Source organism: Pagrus major, chromosome 13 (genome assembly GCF_040436345.1).
Source record: "Pagrus major chromosome 13, Pma_NU_1.0".
Taxonomy (NCBI): Eukaryota; Metazoa; Chordata; class Actinopteri; order Spariformes; family Sparidae; genus Pagrus; species Pagrus major.
Genome location: NC_133227.1, coordinates 12,720,480 through 12,739,575, shown reverse-complemented (window position 1 = coordinate 12,739,575; position 19,096 = coordinate 12,720,480). Strand labels below are relative to the sequence as shown.

General features: G+C 40.7%; 2 protein-coding genes across 3 annotated transcripts; one reads left to right on the top strand and one right to left on the bottom strand.

Annotated features, from left to right (window-relative positions):
* Nucleotides 1–1,344: 1,344 nt before the first annotated feature.
* On the top strand, nucleotides 1,345–13,410 carry rps6kb1a (ribosomal protein S6 kinase b, polypeptide 1a). Of its 2 annotated transcripts, XM_073479887.1 has the most exons (15): nucleotides 1,345–1,522; nucleotides 2,558–2,601; nucleotides 3,235–3,355; nucleotides 5,322–5,390; nucleotides 6,336–6,483; nucleotides 6,657–6,714; nucleotides 7,648–7,748; nucleotides 7,939–8,029; nucleotides 8,113–8,203; nucleotides 8,454–8,561; nucleotides 8,671–8,733; nucleotides 8,825–8,902; nucleotides 8,982–9,089; nucleotides 9,813–9,925; nucleotides 10,346–13,410. In XM_073479887.1, exons 1-15 carry the CDS (start codon nucleotides 1,451–1,453, stop codon nucleotides 10,608–10,610), a joined length of 1,530 nt encoding a protein of 509 aa, XP_073335988.1. In that variant the 5' UTR covers nucleotides 1,345–1,450; the 3' UTR covers nucleotides 10,611–13,410. The 2 variants fall into 2 exon arrangements, with proteins under 2 accessions (XP_073335988.1, XP_073335989.1); XM_073479888.1 differs by lacking the exons at nucleotides 1,345–1,522; nucleotides 2,558–2,601; nucleotides 3,235–3,355; nucleotides 5,322–5,390 and adding an exon at nucleotides 5,797–5,863.
* Nucleotides 13,411–13,602: 192 nt separating this feature from the next.
* rnft1 (ring finger protein, transmembrane 1) lies at nucleotides 13,603–18,593 on the bottom strand. Its single transcript, XM_073479990.1, has 9 exons — nucleotides 18,426–18,593; nucleotides 17,292–17,749; nucleotides 17,134–17,210; nucleotides 16,930–17,030; nucleotides 16,221–16,374; nucleotides 15,956–16,114; nucleotides 15,781–15,846; nucleotides 15,583–15,684; nucleotides 13,603–15,272 (listed from the first exon to the last, which is right to left on the bottom strand). The coding sequence occupies exons 1-9, from the start codon at nucleotides 18,449–18,451 to the stop codon at nucleotides 15,138–15,140; spliced, it is 1,278 nt and encodes a 425-aa protein (XP_073336091.1). The 5' UTR covers nucleotides 18,452–18,593; the 3' UTR covers nucleotides 13,603–15,137.
* Between the last annotated feature and the right edge of the window lie 503 nt (nucleotides 18,594–19,096).

Below are 19,096 nucleotides of genomic sequence, written 5' to 3'. Positions count from 1 at the left end.
TTTTTTCCAGTGTTTTACCTCAAATTGCTGATGCTCTGTGTCAGACATTAGGCAACCAGCTGTGTTTTCATTGATATGACCTTGTTGTCCACAGCTGATCATTGTGTCACCAGATCACAGTTTAGGTCAGCTTTAAAGTTCCTCGTACCAACACTGAACTGGTGAAAAGAAGTTGCTGATACAAATTTAGACCCACCGATCAATTTAATTATTATGAAGGTGCTGATGATTTTCTCAATTAGCCTCTTGGTCTTTGTAAAACGTCAGATAATAGTAAAGCATGCCTTTTCCAAGTGACATTTTCAAATTTGTTTTTTGGTCCCTCACCTGTCCAAAACCCAAATGCATTCAGCTTATCACATAAGTATAAATAAATATTTGAGCTGGAAACACACATTTGTATAAACTGCATTTCCTCTGAATCTATGGTGATTACAATTAGTTTAACTTATAATAATGTGATAATATATTAATAATATTAATATTATTATTATTGAAGTACACATTTTCTGTCTTAATTATTACCTTCTTCCCAATTCTACAGTGCTTTAAACTCATAGGTTATCTCAGATTTTCCTAAATAACAAAACCAAATTAACTGCTTACAATGTCAAACTGCTCTGCATAAGAGAAAAACAAATAATAGGTAGAGATCAAGAATTAAACAACCTTGTTAAATTCAGCCATGTCTCTGTGATGATCTCAGACATTATTGGCTTTATCTACACAAATCAACATTAAGAATGAGAGGAAATGACCTTTTTATTTTCTGGGAACAAAGTTGCAGAGCAAACTGCCGGAGGATGCCAAACGTTTCTCGGGCCCCAAAATAGCACTTGAGACCACCAACCACAGATAATCCCATTTAGGTTATCAGATTATGACTTGGCAGAGTTTGAGTATGACTGTCTGCATTGTGGGTGAAGGAATCCAGAGGAAGAACATGAGACCTCTGGTAACCTTACACATTCTCACATCCTGCTGCCTGGGAATAAAAGTATTAGGACATTAAATTATTTTTCAGGTTTGTTTTCAGAGTTGCCACTAACCACCAGCTGTAAACTACATTAAACTCATCTGGAGATGTAATACTGAAACGAACAGAAAATGCTTTCCCACCATAGTATTAGCTTCTTTTAAGTGAGAGAAAGTCATTATTTTTGGCCAGCTGACCCAATTCTATCGCATGTGAATCATTTTAAATAATAAACTTACCCTTAATTTATTGCTGCAAATGATTTTTTACTAATGTTTTAAGTCTTCAAGCCGAGTAGTGCCGGTGGCCGACACTAGAGGCTTCTTGCCGCTGCTCGCTCCTTGTGTTGTTTTGGTTAGCTGGATGTTAGCCCATGCTTTCTGCTGTAGCCGGCTGTAACGGTGATGGCTCTCCCATAAAGCGGGGGAGCGGGTCTGTGTTTTCTGAGTAGACACCTACTGAAGAGCCGTGGCCATGGCTGCGGTTTTCGACATCGATCTGGATCAACCGGATGAGAATGTCTCTGACGACGAACTTGAGGACGGGGTGAGTTTACGTTAACGTTGAGGCTAATACCGCCGCCGTTAGCCAATTAGCTAGCACTTAGCAGTTACCGTTGAGGCCTGCGTTGCTAGCATCGGGGGCTCGGCATCCATTATCGGACATGTCCTCATCCGCCCCTTTCCCGCGGAATCAGACGCTACCGTATAAAGGGGTCGCTGCATCATACTTGAATAAATTCGCATAGCGTTTTCTTAAATCTAAATGTTTGCCGAGCGCAGTTTCAATTAAACCACAGACACAAGCACACCCGCTGAACGCAAAGTGTTGGCGGCGGTCTGGTTGGTGTTTCCCGGCTTAAACCGACGCGACCCCTTCTCCAGCGCATACTATCATATAACGTAAACCTTTAATCTTGAATGAATAGACAGTGAAGCCACAAACGCCAACATGTCAGCAAATGTGTTGTCTACAAAAAAAATATGCCGGAAAGCCGAAGAGAAACGTAAAATAACTTGTCTCTGTCGGGCGGAAGGAAAGCTTCATGTCCGATAATGGAATTACATTATAAGCGGTCTCTGCATCGGCATTCGTCTGTAGTATGGGTGCATAATACTACGTGACTAGTTACACGAATGCCACACATATTGCTTGAAAACAACTTTGACATTGTTAAAAAGTGTGATGTAAACGAAGTCACAGTAAAGCCGACCCACAACAGGCTGAAATCCTCCCGGTGCTAACGGGACTGTAGCTAAAAGGACCACAGTTTGCTAGCTTTCCCAGCGCTCACCCAACTAACGTGAAGTTAACGTCGTAGTTATCGCTCTATTAGCTACTTATTAAAGCTTTTTATTTGAATAATGTAACCAAGTTAATGTTCAGGATAAAGTGTCCATTCAACCAACGTTAGCTTGGTCTTAAGTTACTTAGCCGGAACGTTACACGTTCCAACAAAACTCATTAATACCTACAGTAAAAACAACGTAACCATAATCACACTGTATCTATAAGCTCAGTTTGGCCGCCACATTCCTCATGCTGACATTTCTGTCCTGTTCCTGCTCTCGCTCTTTTCAGGGCCAGCTCAGTGAATACATGGACCAGTGCAGTGGCTTTGAATTGTGAGTATAAGCAAAACTGTAAATCATGGGGTCCCGAAAGGGGCAACAACAAAGTCACATGCTTTTATTTTGGCTACTGGAAGTTATCACTAAAGAGTTTCAAGGACTTTTAGAGCTTTGATGGCTTTTCTTTGGTACTGTTTGTATTTCATCCAGCTAACCAAATGTAAGCCAGTTTAATCCATTAATAGATAGAGATGGGTTTCAGTGTAGAAGGACAGCTAACATAAGGTGTGTTGGACCGTCACAAGTCTCCAGAAGAGCTTGTCCTGTTGGGATGAAACTACATTTATTATTTGTATCCACTTTTTCCTCATTTTCTCACCCATCCCTTATGTATCCACTAATATCGTCTTGGATAGGAACTCTTGAGGCCAAAATAATCAAATTGGGTGTCAGTGCACTGATGTGGATCTATTTGACGGACCTTCAGCGATGCACACCCATCTGTCTTAGTCAGCTGTTTATTCCCAACAACAAAGCTGCTGCAGCTATGTCTATGTTAAGGCCTCAGCACTGGCATTGATAACACTTCTGTGGGTTATGGAGATTGTTAACACAGTGAGAAGTGAATGTTTTGAATGTGATTTATTTTCTTTATTATCTAATTTTCTTTATTTTTTGTTTTACCAGTAACATGGATGACTGTGAGAAGTTTGAAATTTCAGAGAACAGCGTGAACAAGGGAACAGAGCAGATCAGACCTGAATGCTTTGAGCTGCTCAAAGTTTTGGGAAAAGGTGGCTATGGAAAGGTGAGATTCTCTGTCATGATAATGACAATATAATCCCCACACTTACTGCTTCATTTTCCTTTGTGGGATTTAACTTGACTTGAAATTTGATAATGACGGTTCAAACCATTTATTTAATATGCAGGTCTGGAATTAAAACAATGAACGAACTGCAGCCCACAACTGTGCAGAGCTGTATAGTTAGGTGTTCTCTGTGGGCACTGTATGTGACCCATTCATATCACACAGAGACATTGGACTCACTGTTAATGTAAAGAAAATATTAGAGTTTGGGTCATTGAAATGTCCTGGAAAATTAGTTTTTAAAAGTGTGGGAAATACCAGCTTGTCGTTTGCTGTTTTGGCTTGGGACCTGCCATCACATTTGCAAGTATGTGGGGGATGAGATTGCTATTGTCTTGAAATTCCAACGGGTGGGGACTTTTTGAGCCAAGCAGCTTGAAATTGATTTTCACATGCAAGAAATGTAAGCATTTGTTACTTCTGTTTATCAGTGACCTTTTCAATCCCCAAGTTCAATTATAATGTTTGGGTTTTTTTTGTTTTTTTTTGCTGTGGGAGCAAACTTCTATTGAACCTTACAAATGCAAGATCTGCCGCCCCAGAACCATCTCCTCCTTTACCCACATCAATACAAAACAGAACTGTAATCTCCAACAGTCCCCTGTATCTAACTGTAAAGCCACTGATTTGGGGAAATATCAAATGTGTTGTTTTTATGGTTTTATTTTGGTGTTAACATTGTGTTATTTTGGTATTACTAACCTGTAGAGCTCTGGAAAGTTTCTGACGTAGTCTTTTCTCAGCCTGGCAATAAAAAGAGCACATCACAGATATTTTGGAAACACTTTTCACTTAACAAGCGGATGCATGACTTATTCTTTCTTGAAGTGGTTTTGTGTATGATGACTAAGAAGTCATTTTCTTCATCTTGGGAATTTTTCAGCCTTACAAAGTAATTAAATTTTTAGAAACACATTGTCATTTGTTTTGATACTCTTGTGTAACTAAAGTATATATTTTGGCCATGTTGCTTGGCCTTAAAACTGAGAACAAGTAGTCTGGAATTATGCGGGTATACAGATAATCAAAACATCGACTTTGGCTCCCGCAAAATCAGAGCACTCCCTGGTCGCAATTTAGTCAGAATAACAGAAAGATAATAGTCATTTTTACACAAAAAGACAGTGACGTTCGTTGCTTGGTCAAATGAATACACATTAAGCACAATAGAAGCTTAAAAAATTTATTTCAGTGCTAAAAAATGCTTCTGTGGGGACAAACCCAATCCTTTCTCTAAACATCCCCAGAAGGATGAAGCGTCATTTTTCAAGCCATAGTTGAGGCAAAGAAAAGAAATCTGGTCTACACAGCCAAAGGAATAGTGATGCTAAGATATCTGTAGGTCTTGAAAAGTCTTAAAAGGCATTAAAGGCATCTAACTCAGCGTTAGAAGGTATTTCTGATTTATTTAGACGGATCAGCATTTCTCTTAGGGTAGAGTTTGTGCATGCAGAAGGCTCATATCTTTTTGTTTTAAGAGTTTTACTCAGGCCCATCAGACCCTTAGCAAACACTACTGCTAGCATCATCATGAGCTCATTGACTCATAATTTTAAGCATAAATGAACTTAAAACAAAGAATGATTTTCAATTGGTTAATCCATCCATCCATTTTTTGCTGCTTATCCAGGTCCAGGTCAAATGAATGACATTAATTATATCATCAGGAATGGTATTTGTATACTCCTGGAAAGTACTGGACACATGTGATATAATGTGTAAGGATTCCAGGTTATATTGTCACTGCTGGTTTTCTGTCATGCTTTCTATCATGTCTGACTGTGAATCAGGTATTGCATTCCATGTGGTATTAAAAAGTTCTCCAAAGTCTTAAATATAACTTGGTGACTCCTGCAGAAACCCTGTGTAAATGTTGATGTGTTGTTCCTCATATGACCTGCAGGTCTTTCAAGTTCGGAAGGTATCAGGTGCCACCTCCGGGAAGATATTTGCTATGAAAGTTTTGAAGAAGGTGAGTGAATGTGCCTTTTTTGAGGTTTTGCCTGTAGGTTTTAATTTGAGTTTGGACTGATCCAACCCAATATTGGTGTTGGGAGCTGATACTGACATAATCCACTTATCGGATATCGGACTAATGTCACCAATCCACGTACCGATCCTGATCCTATTGACTGATTGCCAATTTCCCATCACAGTCTTTGAAATTCAGGCAATTTCTTTTTTTCTTCTTTTTTAATAAGAAAAGAGCCAAGTACCTGTATTAGTATTAGTTGATATCAAAATTCAGGTATCCCAACTGTTGTATTGGTCTATCTCTACTTTTAAAACAATTCAGTGAGAATGTACTAATATATATAGAGAGTAACTCAATTTTGCTCCTTCTGTCATTTGATCACACTTTAAAGGTGAGCCGAACTGCCCCCTAGTGTACATGCAGGATCATGTCATGTCAGAGGATTGACGTCTGCGTTATTTAATCCATATGTAAGCAAACACAAGTAACCTACATTTATGGTGAATTAGCACCTTAAATGCTCAGCTGACTCCCAGGCCCAATGCAGCTTAACTGTGTATAGTGTTACACATACAGTATACTGAATGTCACTGTGTGCCTAATCTGGTGACATACTGGTGCATTCAGCCATGAAGTCAGAAGCTGAGGGCAGACCACCCAAAATAATGGCAGCAGGCTTTTTCCCATGAAACCTCAGATTTGTTGCTTCTGTTCAGCTTGGCCTCCTTGCTGCAGCTGACAACAGCCAGCTCATATTCCCCGAAGCTTGAGGTTTTGCCTAATAACTGTGTTTATTGGCTTATTGAGAAGTGACTGTAGCTACCATCCTGGCATCCTAATTCCTGCTCTGCCTCTGCAGCTTTGACACTAGCTAATGGGGTTAAATTTATTGCCTGAATAGTTTCACATATCGACTCTCTGTGCCCCTCTGTTCCTTGGCAGGCCATGATTGTGCGTAACGCAAAGGACACGGCGCACACCAAAGCTGAGAGGAACATTCTGGAGGAGGTGAAGCATCCTTTCATTGTGGACCTCATCTATGCCTTCCAGACAGGTGGAAAGTTGTACCTTATCCTGGAGTATCTGAGCGGTGAGCATAGTGATGCCCAATCACTACATAAAGTACAGTACAAACCCAGCCTCATTTGGCACAACTGCTCTTCATCTATGCACAGTATGGGAGCATGGGGCGGAGGAAATTTGGATGGGTGTTTTTTCTTTCAATAAAGTGACAATGTGGTCCTCCATTTCCTTTTCCTGTAGGTGGGGAGCTGTTTATGCAACTGGAAAGAGAGGGCATCTTCATGGAAGACACAGCATGGTGAGTTCGTTTGTACGTCACTGGTTAGGCCTTAATCATCTGGCCATGGATAACATTACCTTCTAGCTTTCCTCTAACTAATCTACAGTGTTTTTGGTGATCATTTGGAATTTTTCCTCAAGAAATGAATATAAACGTTTCTGGAAACTATTCTGTTTCAGGATGTTATGCTTAAACATGTCAGATCTAAATTTCTTTGAATCTTTTCTTTCCCTCTTCCACTCACACTTCCTATGTTTGTATACATATTTTAAAGGCCACCCCCAGTATTTACAATATTAAACCACTTCCAAATGGGCATCTTAACAAACACCCGGTGTTGCAAGTTGTCTCTTAGAGGTCTTTGTTTTAGGCCTACTTGTGATTTACTTGTGAGTCAGAGATGCCAGACGAAGTCTGAACATTAGTGTGATCTGTTGTCTCTGGCAGACTAATGCTAGCAATTAAACAAATAGTTCAAAAGAGACAGGGAATGTAAATGTGACATTTACATGCTAAACACATCATGAGGACACAGATATTCATGAATGAAAGTAGAGAATTCTCTCACAGGGAATTGAAAATCCGAGGATATGAGTTCTGTAAAAGCAGGTAGATATGTGACGCTGTGTGAGGGTCACTAGGAACAACCACTTGCCGTACCTGCTGTTCTGTTTTATAAACACAGCCTGTAGATGAAAGTGGTGATTATATGAACCGAGCTGCTGAACAAATAAGGGTGTGTAATATTCCCAGAATAACCTTAAATGACATTGAGAGTAACACCTTAACTGCAGCTCACTGAGGATCAGTGCGGTGTGGAGAACATTTCGTTGGTAGAACATTTATAAATGTACCTAATAAGTAATGATGAGGAAATAAAGAGATTCACTTGATGACAATACAATTGTGCTGAATGTGGGACCTGCGCCTTGCTTTGTTTCCTGATGACAGTTTCTACCTGGCTGAGATCTCGATGGCGCTGGGTCACCTGCACCAGAAAGGCATCATCTATAGAGACCTGAAGCCTGAGAACATCATGCTTAACAACAACGGTACAGAACCCTCAAATGGCCCGCACAAAAGGCAGATTAGAAAAACTTGCACATAGATCCATGTGCTCTCCACATATGACCTTCTGTTCCCAGATTGAATTCTTTCTCCGAGTAATGTGATCTGAAATCTATTTTTATTTTTGGAGTGTAGTTTCTCTTATGCTGTTGCTTTGCCTCTGTCTCCTGCCAGGACATGTGAAGCTGACAGACTTTGGTCTATGCAAAGAGTCCATCCATGACGGAACGGTCACCCACACCTTCTGTGGCACTATTGAATACATGTATGTCACTCACATACATCAAACTTCTTCCACATTGTAGTGCATCTGCTGTATCATCTTGCTCACCCCTTCTTCTCCCTCAGGGCTCCAGAGATCCTAATGAGGAGTGGACATAACCGAGCAGTGGACTGGTGGAGTTTGGGAGCTCTCATGTATGATATGCTGACAGGAGCTGTAAGTGCAGTAGTAGTAGTAGTAAAACCATTTACTGCAGGAATCAAAAGTAGGGAGGAATGTAATACTGGTGCATTATTGGTTTATTTTTTCATAAAGGCTTCAAAATTAAATATCTATATCAGCCCAAACGTAGTATTGAGTATCAGCAAAAATACAATATTGTGCATCCATAATAAAAGGACAATTCATGTAGGAAGCAGTTGCTACTATTGCTAACTATTGTTTCTGTCCTACTCCTTTTTCATAGCCTCCGTTCACTGGTGAAAACCGGAAGAAGACAATTGACAAAATCCTGAAATGCAAACTCAGCCTTCCACCTTACCTCACACAAGAAGCCAGGGACCTCCTGAAAAAGGTGAGCTACGAAAGCCTTCCTTCTTCCATCCTCGTGCCTCCCAGGTTGTGACGTCTTTGTTGAAATTTGAAGTGGCAGAGAAAATGAGTCTGCAAACTTTTTCTTTCAGCTGCTGAAACGAAATGCCTCACTGCGACTCGGGGCTGGACCAGGAGATGCAGCTGAGGTCCAGGTAAATACGTCGGTTGAAAGTGGAGTCATAAGTGTGTGTTGATGTATTGGAATATAAAAAAAACCTCTGCTGCTGTCGTTGTATTTCCAAGGCCCACCCATTCTTCCGGCACATAAATTGGGATGACCTCCTCGCTCGCAAAGTAGAACCTCCATTTAAACCCTTCCTGGTGAGTCCGCCTTTTTACCCAGCAACTGTCTCTGTGACTAGTCCTTGCTAGAAATTAACAGACCTGCTTCTTTTGGCAGCAATCGGCTGATGACGCCAGCCAGTTCGACTCCAAATTCACCAGCCAGACTCCAGTGGACAGCCCCGACGACTCCACGCTCAGCGAAAGTGCCAATCAAGTCTTCCTGGTGGGTAATGAGTTCTGTACCTCCCTGCAGACAGTGGAACTCTGTGATTTTCTGTCTCTGTTTCTGGTGCACAGGGTTTCCAAAATTCAAGAAGGAATAATCCATGATAAAACACGCTCACAATTATTTTGCTTACAATGTGGCAACTTTTTTTGGATTTGTGCTCTCTCATTGTTTGTTGGTCATATCTTTGCCAGTCTTGGAGTAAATGTAACAGAAGATGCCACTGCCTAGTAACACATGGATTAGTAATATGTATGTGTATCATGGAGTTGGAAAGGTGATGGGGCAGCAATCTTGAGTTGAGTCTTTTCTTTAAACATATTATAAATGATTTGATAACTCATAATTTGTAAACAGAGTTAGCAGGTACATTAAGACCTCATTTTGAGTAAATTTTATTATTTGATGTAGGCTAAAAGTTCTGGTGCAGCACAGACACATCATGTAAACAAACATACAAACAGGGGAACTCTGGACATCATGTTTTTATTTCCTTCTCAACAAGTAGGTCTTACGAGAATCCGTTAATGCGTCCCATCTGGTTTGGTCCTGTTGGTTTTCCTGGAAGCTTCACTCACTGTTCCACCACATTGCATGATACGGTTTACTCAGCGTTTCATTGCTCATCATCAGCTGTGGGTTGTTTTTGGAAAGATGGTGTTTGAAGAGGTGGACTCAGATCTCTCTCCTATTGTTTTCGTCCCTCCCACCTCCCCCCAGGGTTTCACATATGTAGCCCCATCTGTGCTGGAAAACGTCAAAGAGAAGTTTTCTTTCGAGCATAAGGTTCGCTCACCGCGCAAGTTCCCGGGAAGCCCAAGAACACCTGTGAGGTAAAAGCAAGTTGTTTTTGTCTCTGGTCCCACTGAATTCCATCAGCTATTACTTACTTCCCCTACAGGATAGCTTTCCCACATCAATTACTCATTTGCTGACCTTGTAAATGTAGCCAGCATGACCTTAATAAACCCTTAGAAGAGTAAATACAAGTTCCTCCCCAAAGGCACAAAAAGAAGTCTTCATTATGGGCTTTAACTTTATTTAAAGGAATTTGAGATAACAGGAGAACAATTGCTTGTCAGGCAGATAGATATATCTGGATATCTCCTAACTATTTGAACAATGGTGTCTATTGAAATCAATCCTCCATCAAACAAAACAGCAATCATCCTCTATTCCAAATAAGAGCCGGTGCATCACAGACAGTAGCTCAGAGGAATAATCTTAGTTTCTCATGGTTTCCTCTTCCACAGTCCAATAAAGTTTGTAGGAGGGGACTGCTGGCCCCGGGGACCCACGCTGACCGGCTGCCCATCCCTGTTGGCCCCTGGCAGCTCTGTGGAGCAACCCATGGATGTGTCGACAACAGAGCAAATGGACACGAGCAGCAGCGGTAACTCTGAGGCCTCTGCGCCACTTCCCATCAGGCACCCTTCAGGCGTCAATGCGGCGCCCTACAAAAAGCAGACCTACCCCATGAACTCCAAACGGCCCGAACATCTACGAATGAACTTATGACACTCGGCTCGCCCACAAACATTAGGACTCTTTTAATTCCTCCTCCTCTTCCCCTTTTTTGTTTTTATCAAAAAGACTTGTAGAATTTTTTTTGAAATTGACTGACACTGTCAATGCTGATCACCAGCTCTTCCAGCAGCGCCTTTCCCTTCTCTTTCCCTGCCTGATGCAGCAGTTTAACTACAGTAGATGTGGTCAGTCGGAGGAGTGGTGTGAGAGAGGTGCTCTTCAATGAAATTTGACTTGCTCGTTGGCGGTTGAAATCCAGCTCATGAGTGGGCTGAGGTGGTTTCCTTTTACTCAACTGGCATTATCATATGATTTACTGGTGCTCTTTTATCCTCAAGTCTGTAAAATGTTACTTTTAGTGTTTACGACGAGTTGCCTCCATCAAAGTAAGAGACCTTGGTTACAAGAGGTAGTTTTTTCTCCCTCAATATGCCAGGCTTTTTTTTGCTTTCATCTCGTGAAGAACTTGCAGGTTACACTGTCAGTAGGTAGGATTATTGGTTAACAATTCCACAATGAACACAGTATTCCTTTCATGTCCTAGGAAAACAATCACATTGCCTTTGTCACTGGAGCATGTGGTCTGAAGTAGGTGGAGCTCAACTTACAGAGAAGCAGCTTGAAAAGGATGGAAGTGAAATTTCAGCTGCAAGCATCACTTCCACCACAATCAATACCAAATGCTGGCACTGCTTTACTTCTGACTGGAATGCTTCCTATAGGTCTGTCCAGAAGCACTGTTCAGTTTCTTTGTGTTGAATGTAAACAGACTCTAAATGCCTTTTTGTGTGTCACTTCAGTCTCTAATGACCCCTGCAGCATTACTTCAAACTCCTAACCACCTATTCATGCAGCCCCATTTCCACTGTTGACCCAAAACATGCTCAGCCAAATGTATACCATATCTTCTGTGCTTGGGTGCTTTGTGTATGCTTTATGTACATCCACAGTAACAGGGCTATCAGTGGTAGGGGGCTAAACCCAGACTTTAAATGAATGGACCATCTACTAACTCCTGCTTGTGTGACGTGAAGCTGCTATTTGAGCCTCTGGAGTCAAGCCATTAAAAACTTCTCAAAATCTCAAAAAACAGACCACACGGTAGGATGCAGATTCTTGAAACTGAATGAATGAAAAGTTTGAATGGCTCCCTGATGTTTCTCGTTATCCAAATACTTAGAGTTTAATGAATTGACCAAAAGCACTGTTTCATTGAACCAAATGATTTTTTGCTGATAAACAAACAAACAAACATACCCTGGACAGCCACAGTAGAAGTGTCTGGCTGTCTTTTGTAAAGTTACAAGGTTCAGAGGTCAAACATGTTTTGTTTATATTTGATCATACTTACTTTTTCCACATTGATGCTTTTTTTTTTTGAATGCAGAGGCATTTTAATGTGTTTATTGTGTACCTGTAAGTTACTTTGCAATTCTAACCTAGATGAAGCTAGCTTAGATAAAGGGATGTACGGTATTAATTTATTTCAGCCAATAACAATAATTGATAATTACCTGCTTCTCATGGCTGATATCAATAAAGTGGCTGCAAATTTCACATTTTTGTATTTTAAAAGAAACCTAACCTGTATGCTCATCTAAAACTAAGAAAAGCTAAGGTGTAGTGAGCAAAGATGGATGATTTAATATTCCATAGCTCAATAAGATTTGTTGTGCTAAAACTCGTAGACTTTCTCCCTCCTCTCTGAAACCTTTTGGAACAAACTGCAATCATGTTGTCTTCCTCTGAAACTGGCTCCATTTATCAGCTAGAATTTCACCGACACCGACATCTCAATATCAGGTCCGATATATATCGTGCATCCCTACTAGGATCTTATATGGATCAGTGCTGGGCTGAACTGATTTATTCTTCTTCTACCATTCTGCTAAGTTATTTTTAGGACCAGTCACTCCACTTTTTACTCAACCTTCTTTCCTTTTTAATATTTATTTTAAGTGCCATTGTGTTTCCACAGCATTGTTTACACTATGCAAATGTATTTATTATCTTGTATTGTTTAGATAAGGCAGCAGAATGTGTGATAATTTGCTTTGGAATTCTTGTCAGAGACTTATTTTGTCATAATAATAATCATGTACAGTGTGATTTTATCTCCGCAGAAAATGTCTTACAGCGACCTCAGATGCAGCTTTGTTTTTGATTCCAAACATTGAGGACAGCGACCTAACCTTACAGTATTTATTGTGTGGCATAGTATCATATTCGAGGGGGATTTTCAGAAAACATTTTGATATCTTAGACTTTCCTTGCTGAAAACTTGAACTTCAATTTGTGTTTTTGCAGTGCTTAAAGCAAGGGCAGTCGTGGGGGGGTGTGATGCAAAAACCAATGGGAATGGCATTGTGCCTTTGCTGACAGAGAACAGTATACAGTATGTATGTGCAGGATGCTGTGCACTGTAAATGCGTGTAGAAAAGGCTGGGATTGATCCGTAAGGTTCACTTCCTGTTACAGCTCTCAAGGATGTTTAAATCTTTGCTTCACCAATTCATTGTGATTTGATCCGAGTGGAATGATTCTGTGAGAAGTAATGTATTTAGCTTCTGTTCAGGTATGCTTGAGATGTGTCCTCCACACCGAGATGTTTTAAGAACAACCATCTTATCAAGGAAACACCATCTTTGAGTAGAATGTGTGTTTAAGTTACTGGTGGGCATTGAAGAACTTTATTTCTGTTGCTTTGTCACCTCTAGATCTGCCCTTACAGATGGGGAATGTTAATATGTATCATGTACATAATGAAGTCAAAATAAAAAAATGAATCTTGTTTCTGGGTAATGTTTAACTGTTCAACCAAGTTATCTCTAGTGACAATTTAGGGATTAATCTCTTAAACTAAAACAAGCTCTACTCAACTTATACACCATAGTCTTATTATTCAGACTTCACAATAACTGTCTAATACAGTTTAAGACTTTGTGATTCTCATTTTGCTATATAAAAATAGGTCACAAACATCTTTCAAATGTAGATCTTTATTCAGATCGGATCAGGATCTCAATGGATAAAAACAACACAGTGAAATGATTTTCGTACATAATAAAATAGATGTTTCTCCCAGTCTTTGGTTTTTTACAAAAACATCGAGGCTACATCACCTCTATAGAAAAATAATTTATGTGTAAATCAATCTCACAAGCTCGGTCACATCCTTTTTATCAGCTGTGAAAAAAACTCACCAAAAGCTTAAAGCAAAAGGCAAACTGTTTATCGTCACATGAACTGATTCTATCTATCTTCAGTGCCTGTGTGCAGGCTGGCAAAGGTCTGGTCATTACCGGATCATGTGATGTTACAGTGTACCAGGCTTCCTCAAAGCCTTTACAGTATGCTAGTTGTCAGCCCGCCAATCTCACATTAAATTTAACCCATTCAAGCTCAAAGAGACATCTAAAGCACCCCTGGGCAGAGGTATGCAGCTGCTTCCCTCTACTCATTTATTGTTACAAATCAGAAAAGTTGCTTCCACAAATTTAGAAACACTGGATAAGAAAGGGTTCATGTTTCTTCAAACGTATGATAGAGGAGAAATCTGTTTAAAATACTTTTTTTATACATTTCTTTGATGTTCCCATATTTACACGTAGAGTAAACAGTGGAAGTTTGCTGCCCCGTGAGGAAAGTTTATATTAAGATTAAAGGTGAATGAATGCAACACAAGAGGAAACAACTTAAAATAGAAAAATCAAACACTTGGGGCACATGAAAGAACATAATCAACATTCTGTTTTGTGACAGTCACAAGTAGGGATGAACTGGTTAATAAGCCAGAAACATTCAACCCTACTGTAGGTGCAAGTTGTGTCCTTACTGATGTTTGCCCCCTGGGGTCACAGCCCTTAACTGATTAATGAAACAGTGTGAACAACATTACTCGTCAGTGGGGTTGGAGAGTTGTCCAGAAATCACATATTAAATACAACCCAGATTCTGGGACGCTGTGTAAAATATAAATTAACACAGAATGCAGTCATTTGCAGACCAACTGTGTTTATCAACCTTGGTTTTATGAAGTGTTCCTGAGCCCATTTAGCAATATCTTTAATACAATCATGTATTTCACAAAGTGGTGCACCTCACCTCATCCTTGCTCGACTGAGCCTTTCAAGGGCCCCTTTCAGATCCAATCATGATACTATCATCTGTTACCAATGAACCTGTTAACCTGTGAAATGTTCCAAACAGGTGTTTTTGGAGCACTCCACAACTTTCCCAGTCTTTTGTCTTCCCTGTCCCAACTTGTTTGAAATGTGTTGCTGGCATCCAATTCAGAATAACCATATATTTACAAAAATTAATGAAGTTGATGAAGTGAAACATTAAATAAATTGTCTCTTTACTGTTTTCAATTGAGTATATGTCAAAAAAGTTTAGTAAATTATCACATTTTGTTTTATTCTTGTATTACACAGTGTCCTGACTTTTTTGGAATCAGGGTTGTACAACCTTATACCAATGTCCCACAGACAAAAGCCCCTAAATGCACCTTATCAATCAATAAATCTGGAGGTGTGGAGATGTTGCTCCGTCCCTCCATTTGTAGACCTTCTCTGTGATCACAGTGCGGCAGAGAGGACAGCTCTTCTCCCGGTTGAACCACAGCGCGATGCATTCATCACAGAATATGTGCTGCACAGCAGAAAAACAACAGCATGTCATGTCCTGCTCTCACAATAAATGACTAGACCTACATTACTGATGTTCTTCAGTTCGGGAACCGTACAGGGTCAGGTAAGATGAAAGCATTCAATGTGAGAAAAACATGGATTACTATTGCAGTAGCAAGTGAGAGACAGCAGTACTACTACAACCTACAGATGCCCAAATGGCACAGTAAACGCTAATCAATAGCTAAATTAAAAATACTACTAACCAGAATGACAACAAAACCTGACCAATGGTATGACAGGTCATGCAGTGCATACTTGTGTGGTCTTACCTGACAGAGTAGAGCCCGAGGCTCCCTGTACTCTCCCTGACAGATGGGGCAGACATCTCCAGCCTCGCTGCACTGACTCCTAGTGGCTGCTGAGCCTGTGTGCTGAGAAACAAAAAAAACAAAACACAAAACACCTCAACACAGCTGGTTACCGATTTGACCATTTACTCTTTAACAAAGAAATTGTTTACCACTGACCTCGCCCTTTAGAAATATCCTCACAGTTTTCAGTAAAGATGTCCACTGACTGTACAATCCTAAAAGCTAAAAGAGACAGAAAAAACAAAAAAGTAATTTAAAAAAAACGTCTACTCTGAATTTGTTAACATTTACATAACAAAGATCTACTGCTGTTGGTTTTGACTGATCACACCTTCAGTATGAGGTAGAGCAAAGCCAGCAAGACCCCCAGTGTGAGTCCAGGGGTGCCGTCAGACTCCTGGTACGTGACCAGGTAGCGAAACCACAGTGAAACAGGAGCCATAGCCTGGTGGGCCTGACCCAGCTCTTCAGTTAGCATCAGCCACCGCCCCTGGAGACGTGAACACACAAACTACTGAAACAACACTGCTAAGACAAAGCATTGAAATTATTTTTTTCTTAGCCAACAATGGAAAAAAGAAGTCCACTGCTCACACCTGGGTTCTGTACGTCACCAGTGCAGATGGCAGCAGCAGAATAAGGCACTTAATCCCCATGAAGAGGAACTTTATTACAAAGTTGGTGATGCCGACAGCCCACAGAACCTCCCAGAAACCCAGCGGCTCAATAGTCGGGCTGAGGAAGATGAGGCTGGAAGGAGAGGTTTGACATTCAGGTTAAACTGCACATTCATTTTAGCCTTGTCTGCTGCATTCAAAGTTCAACTGACTACTAGACTGCAATTTAATTAAACAAAAACAATTATTTTCATTATTGATTTATCTGCCAATAACTTTCTTGATTAATTGATTAGTTGTTTGGTCTATAAAATGTCAGAAAATGTTGAAATATGTCCAAAGGTATTCAGCTTATGGTCATAGAGTAGTAAAGAACCCAGAAAATATTCACATCTAAGAAGCTGGAATGAAAGAATTTTGACTTACTTAAACTTGAACTTAATTGGCGATTAACATAATAGTTGACAACTAATCAATTTAGATCTAGTTTGTACCAGTAAAACAGGAGTTGTGATGATTAAGAGAGTTCTGCTGAATAGAAGAGCTGAGGTCATCCAGAGTATAAGAAATTACCTCAGCTTAGTCTGGTTGCTTACTCAGCCCACAGAGACTAACTGAGTTTATACTCCAAGAACAGGTCATTGCTTACTGGAAATAGCCACACAGTCTTGTTTTCATTCACTCTTACCAATAGTAAAGTGTCTCAGTGAGAAAGGTGTAGTAAAGCAGGAGGGTGGAAGAGATCAGGAACAGTAGCAGCCATGCACACTGCAGCTTTGAGTGACGATCCTGGGGATGCACACAGGCAAAAACATGATTTCAAGACCTAAACTAAGCAGCAATGACATACATAAGGAGTCAACAACTGTGTTTTTTTCTGTTCTTGACTTACCTGAAGAAAGACTTGAGTTTGAATACTTTTATTCACATATAGAAAGGTTGTGAAGAGGCCAACCCCAACTGCTAAACCTGGTAAATTAAAAGAAAGAGTATGATATGTTGTTTTTAGCTGACACGTGCAATAAAAGGGTCTGTCTAACCTGTACTCACCAAGAGCATGCTGGATGACCAGTTTAGCACACAGTATAATGAGAAAAGGGAGGCTCTTTTGGAGCCAGCGGAAGAGACAACGAAGCTCGGACAAGGAAGTGCTGGGTTCTCCGGAGTCCAGATCAGAATCTGGTGGGTCGAGGTCAGGCTCTGAATTCGAGTGGTGCTGCGGTCGATTGTGTCCGTGTGACTGAGAATGGGAGTGGCTGTGGGAGTTGACTCTGCACCTTCTGGATGAGGAGGCTCCGCTAGACTCCCCAGTCCCACCGGTCATGGGTACCCGCACTTCATTGCTCTCAGGGTTGGTGGCAGCAGCACCGGGTACTGGTGTCCTGGTGACAAGCTCTGGTTGCAGGGTAAGGGATAAACCATTTCCTGCATGGGCGCCCCGCTCACTTGAATCAGGCTGCATTACAGTAGAAGACTCCCTCAGTTTCAGTGCTTTTCTGGAATCACTCCTGTCACATGAAGGACAACAGCATCAGTCAAAATGTGTCCACTGTCCAGGATCAACTGGCATTACAGCTATATCAACATGTAGTATCATATTTAGTTGACTAATGGGGACTGCACAGAGATAATCTGAGATATATAAGATATAAGACATACGGCTTCCAGCAAACAAACGATGCCATTATTTGAAAGAGTAAGTTCAGGTGTCTGTAATGACAATAAGGTAACCATGTGACCACAGGGAGCTGGTTATTTAGATAACCAGTACATTTAGTAAAGTATTAATTTATAGAATACTTAAACGTTGCCAAGGTGACAAATGAAGACGATAGCATTTTGTGGCACAGTTTCAACTAGGTAACAGATCAATATTAAGTCAGCTTAAGTTTTCTTTGCTAACTTGAACTGGCAGCCAGTATTACAGGTGTTTAACTACTTCGACTCACCCTGAACGTCTCAACCAGGCAATAACTTCCTGTCTTTGAAAGCTAGTTAGCGTTAGCTGAACTGTCCGCCAGGTTCATTCGTTCTTTTTTTGTGCAATAAACCGAAAAGTGTCAGACGCACGACAAGAAGCTGGCGGTGTTGTACACAGCGAACTGGGCTGTCGTTAGCATTAGCTAGCAGCTAACAGATGTTTTCTATCAGGCCAGGCTAGCGATGGTAAAAGCTTCAGCTCACCCGTCATTCTGCACCCGGAGTTTCATTGTAAACGCTTGGTCCCCATCTAATACAATGTCCAGGACGCCAAACTAAACAAAATTAAAATGTAAACCAAAAACAAAACTAAGCGTTTAGGTTTCAGGCTAAGCCATAAGCTGGTCGTTCAGACATCTTGACGTTGTTTACGACAGCAGACGTAACGAACTTCTTCTGTTGGCGTTTTCCGGCGTGTCGAATGTAAAACGCTACAATGCCGCCATCTAGTGGAGCATTTTCAGGTGACACGCAACGTATTACAACAGTTAAGGAAAATAAATACAATTTAAACACAGGCACAACTGAGTTACCATGTGTGATCACTAATATGCAACCTGTTCATCAGGTAAATCTTGCCACAGATGTCTTGACATCTTCTGGTAGTTTGGGATACTGAGTAGTAGGTCTGTCACTGATCCAGAGGATGAGGAATAACATCCTCAATGAGGTGAGCAAGACACTGAGTTCCTACTAGCTCCCAGTTTTATTGGGGTCAACTCCTGCCTACCAGACATAAAAAAACCTTGTCCTTTGGGTACTTGTAACCTGTCTTTCCCTAGAGCCACCTGTACCTCCAGTGGAATTCTCACTGACTTTTATCACAGTCACAAGAAGACAATTTTGCAAAAAGTTTCAGAACTTTAGATTTAAGG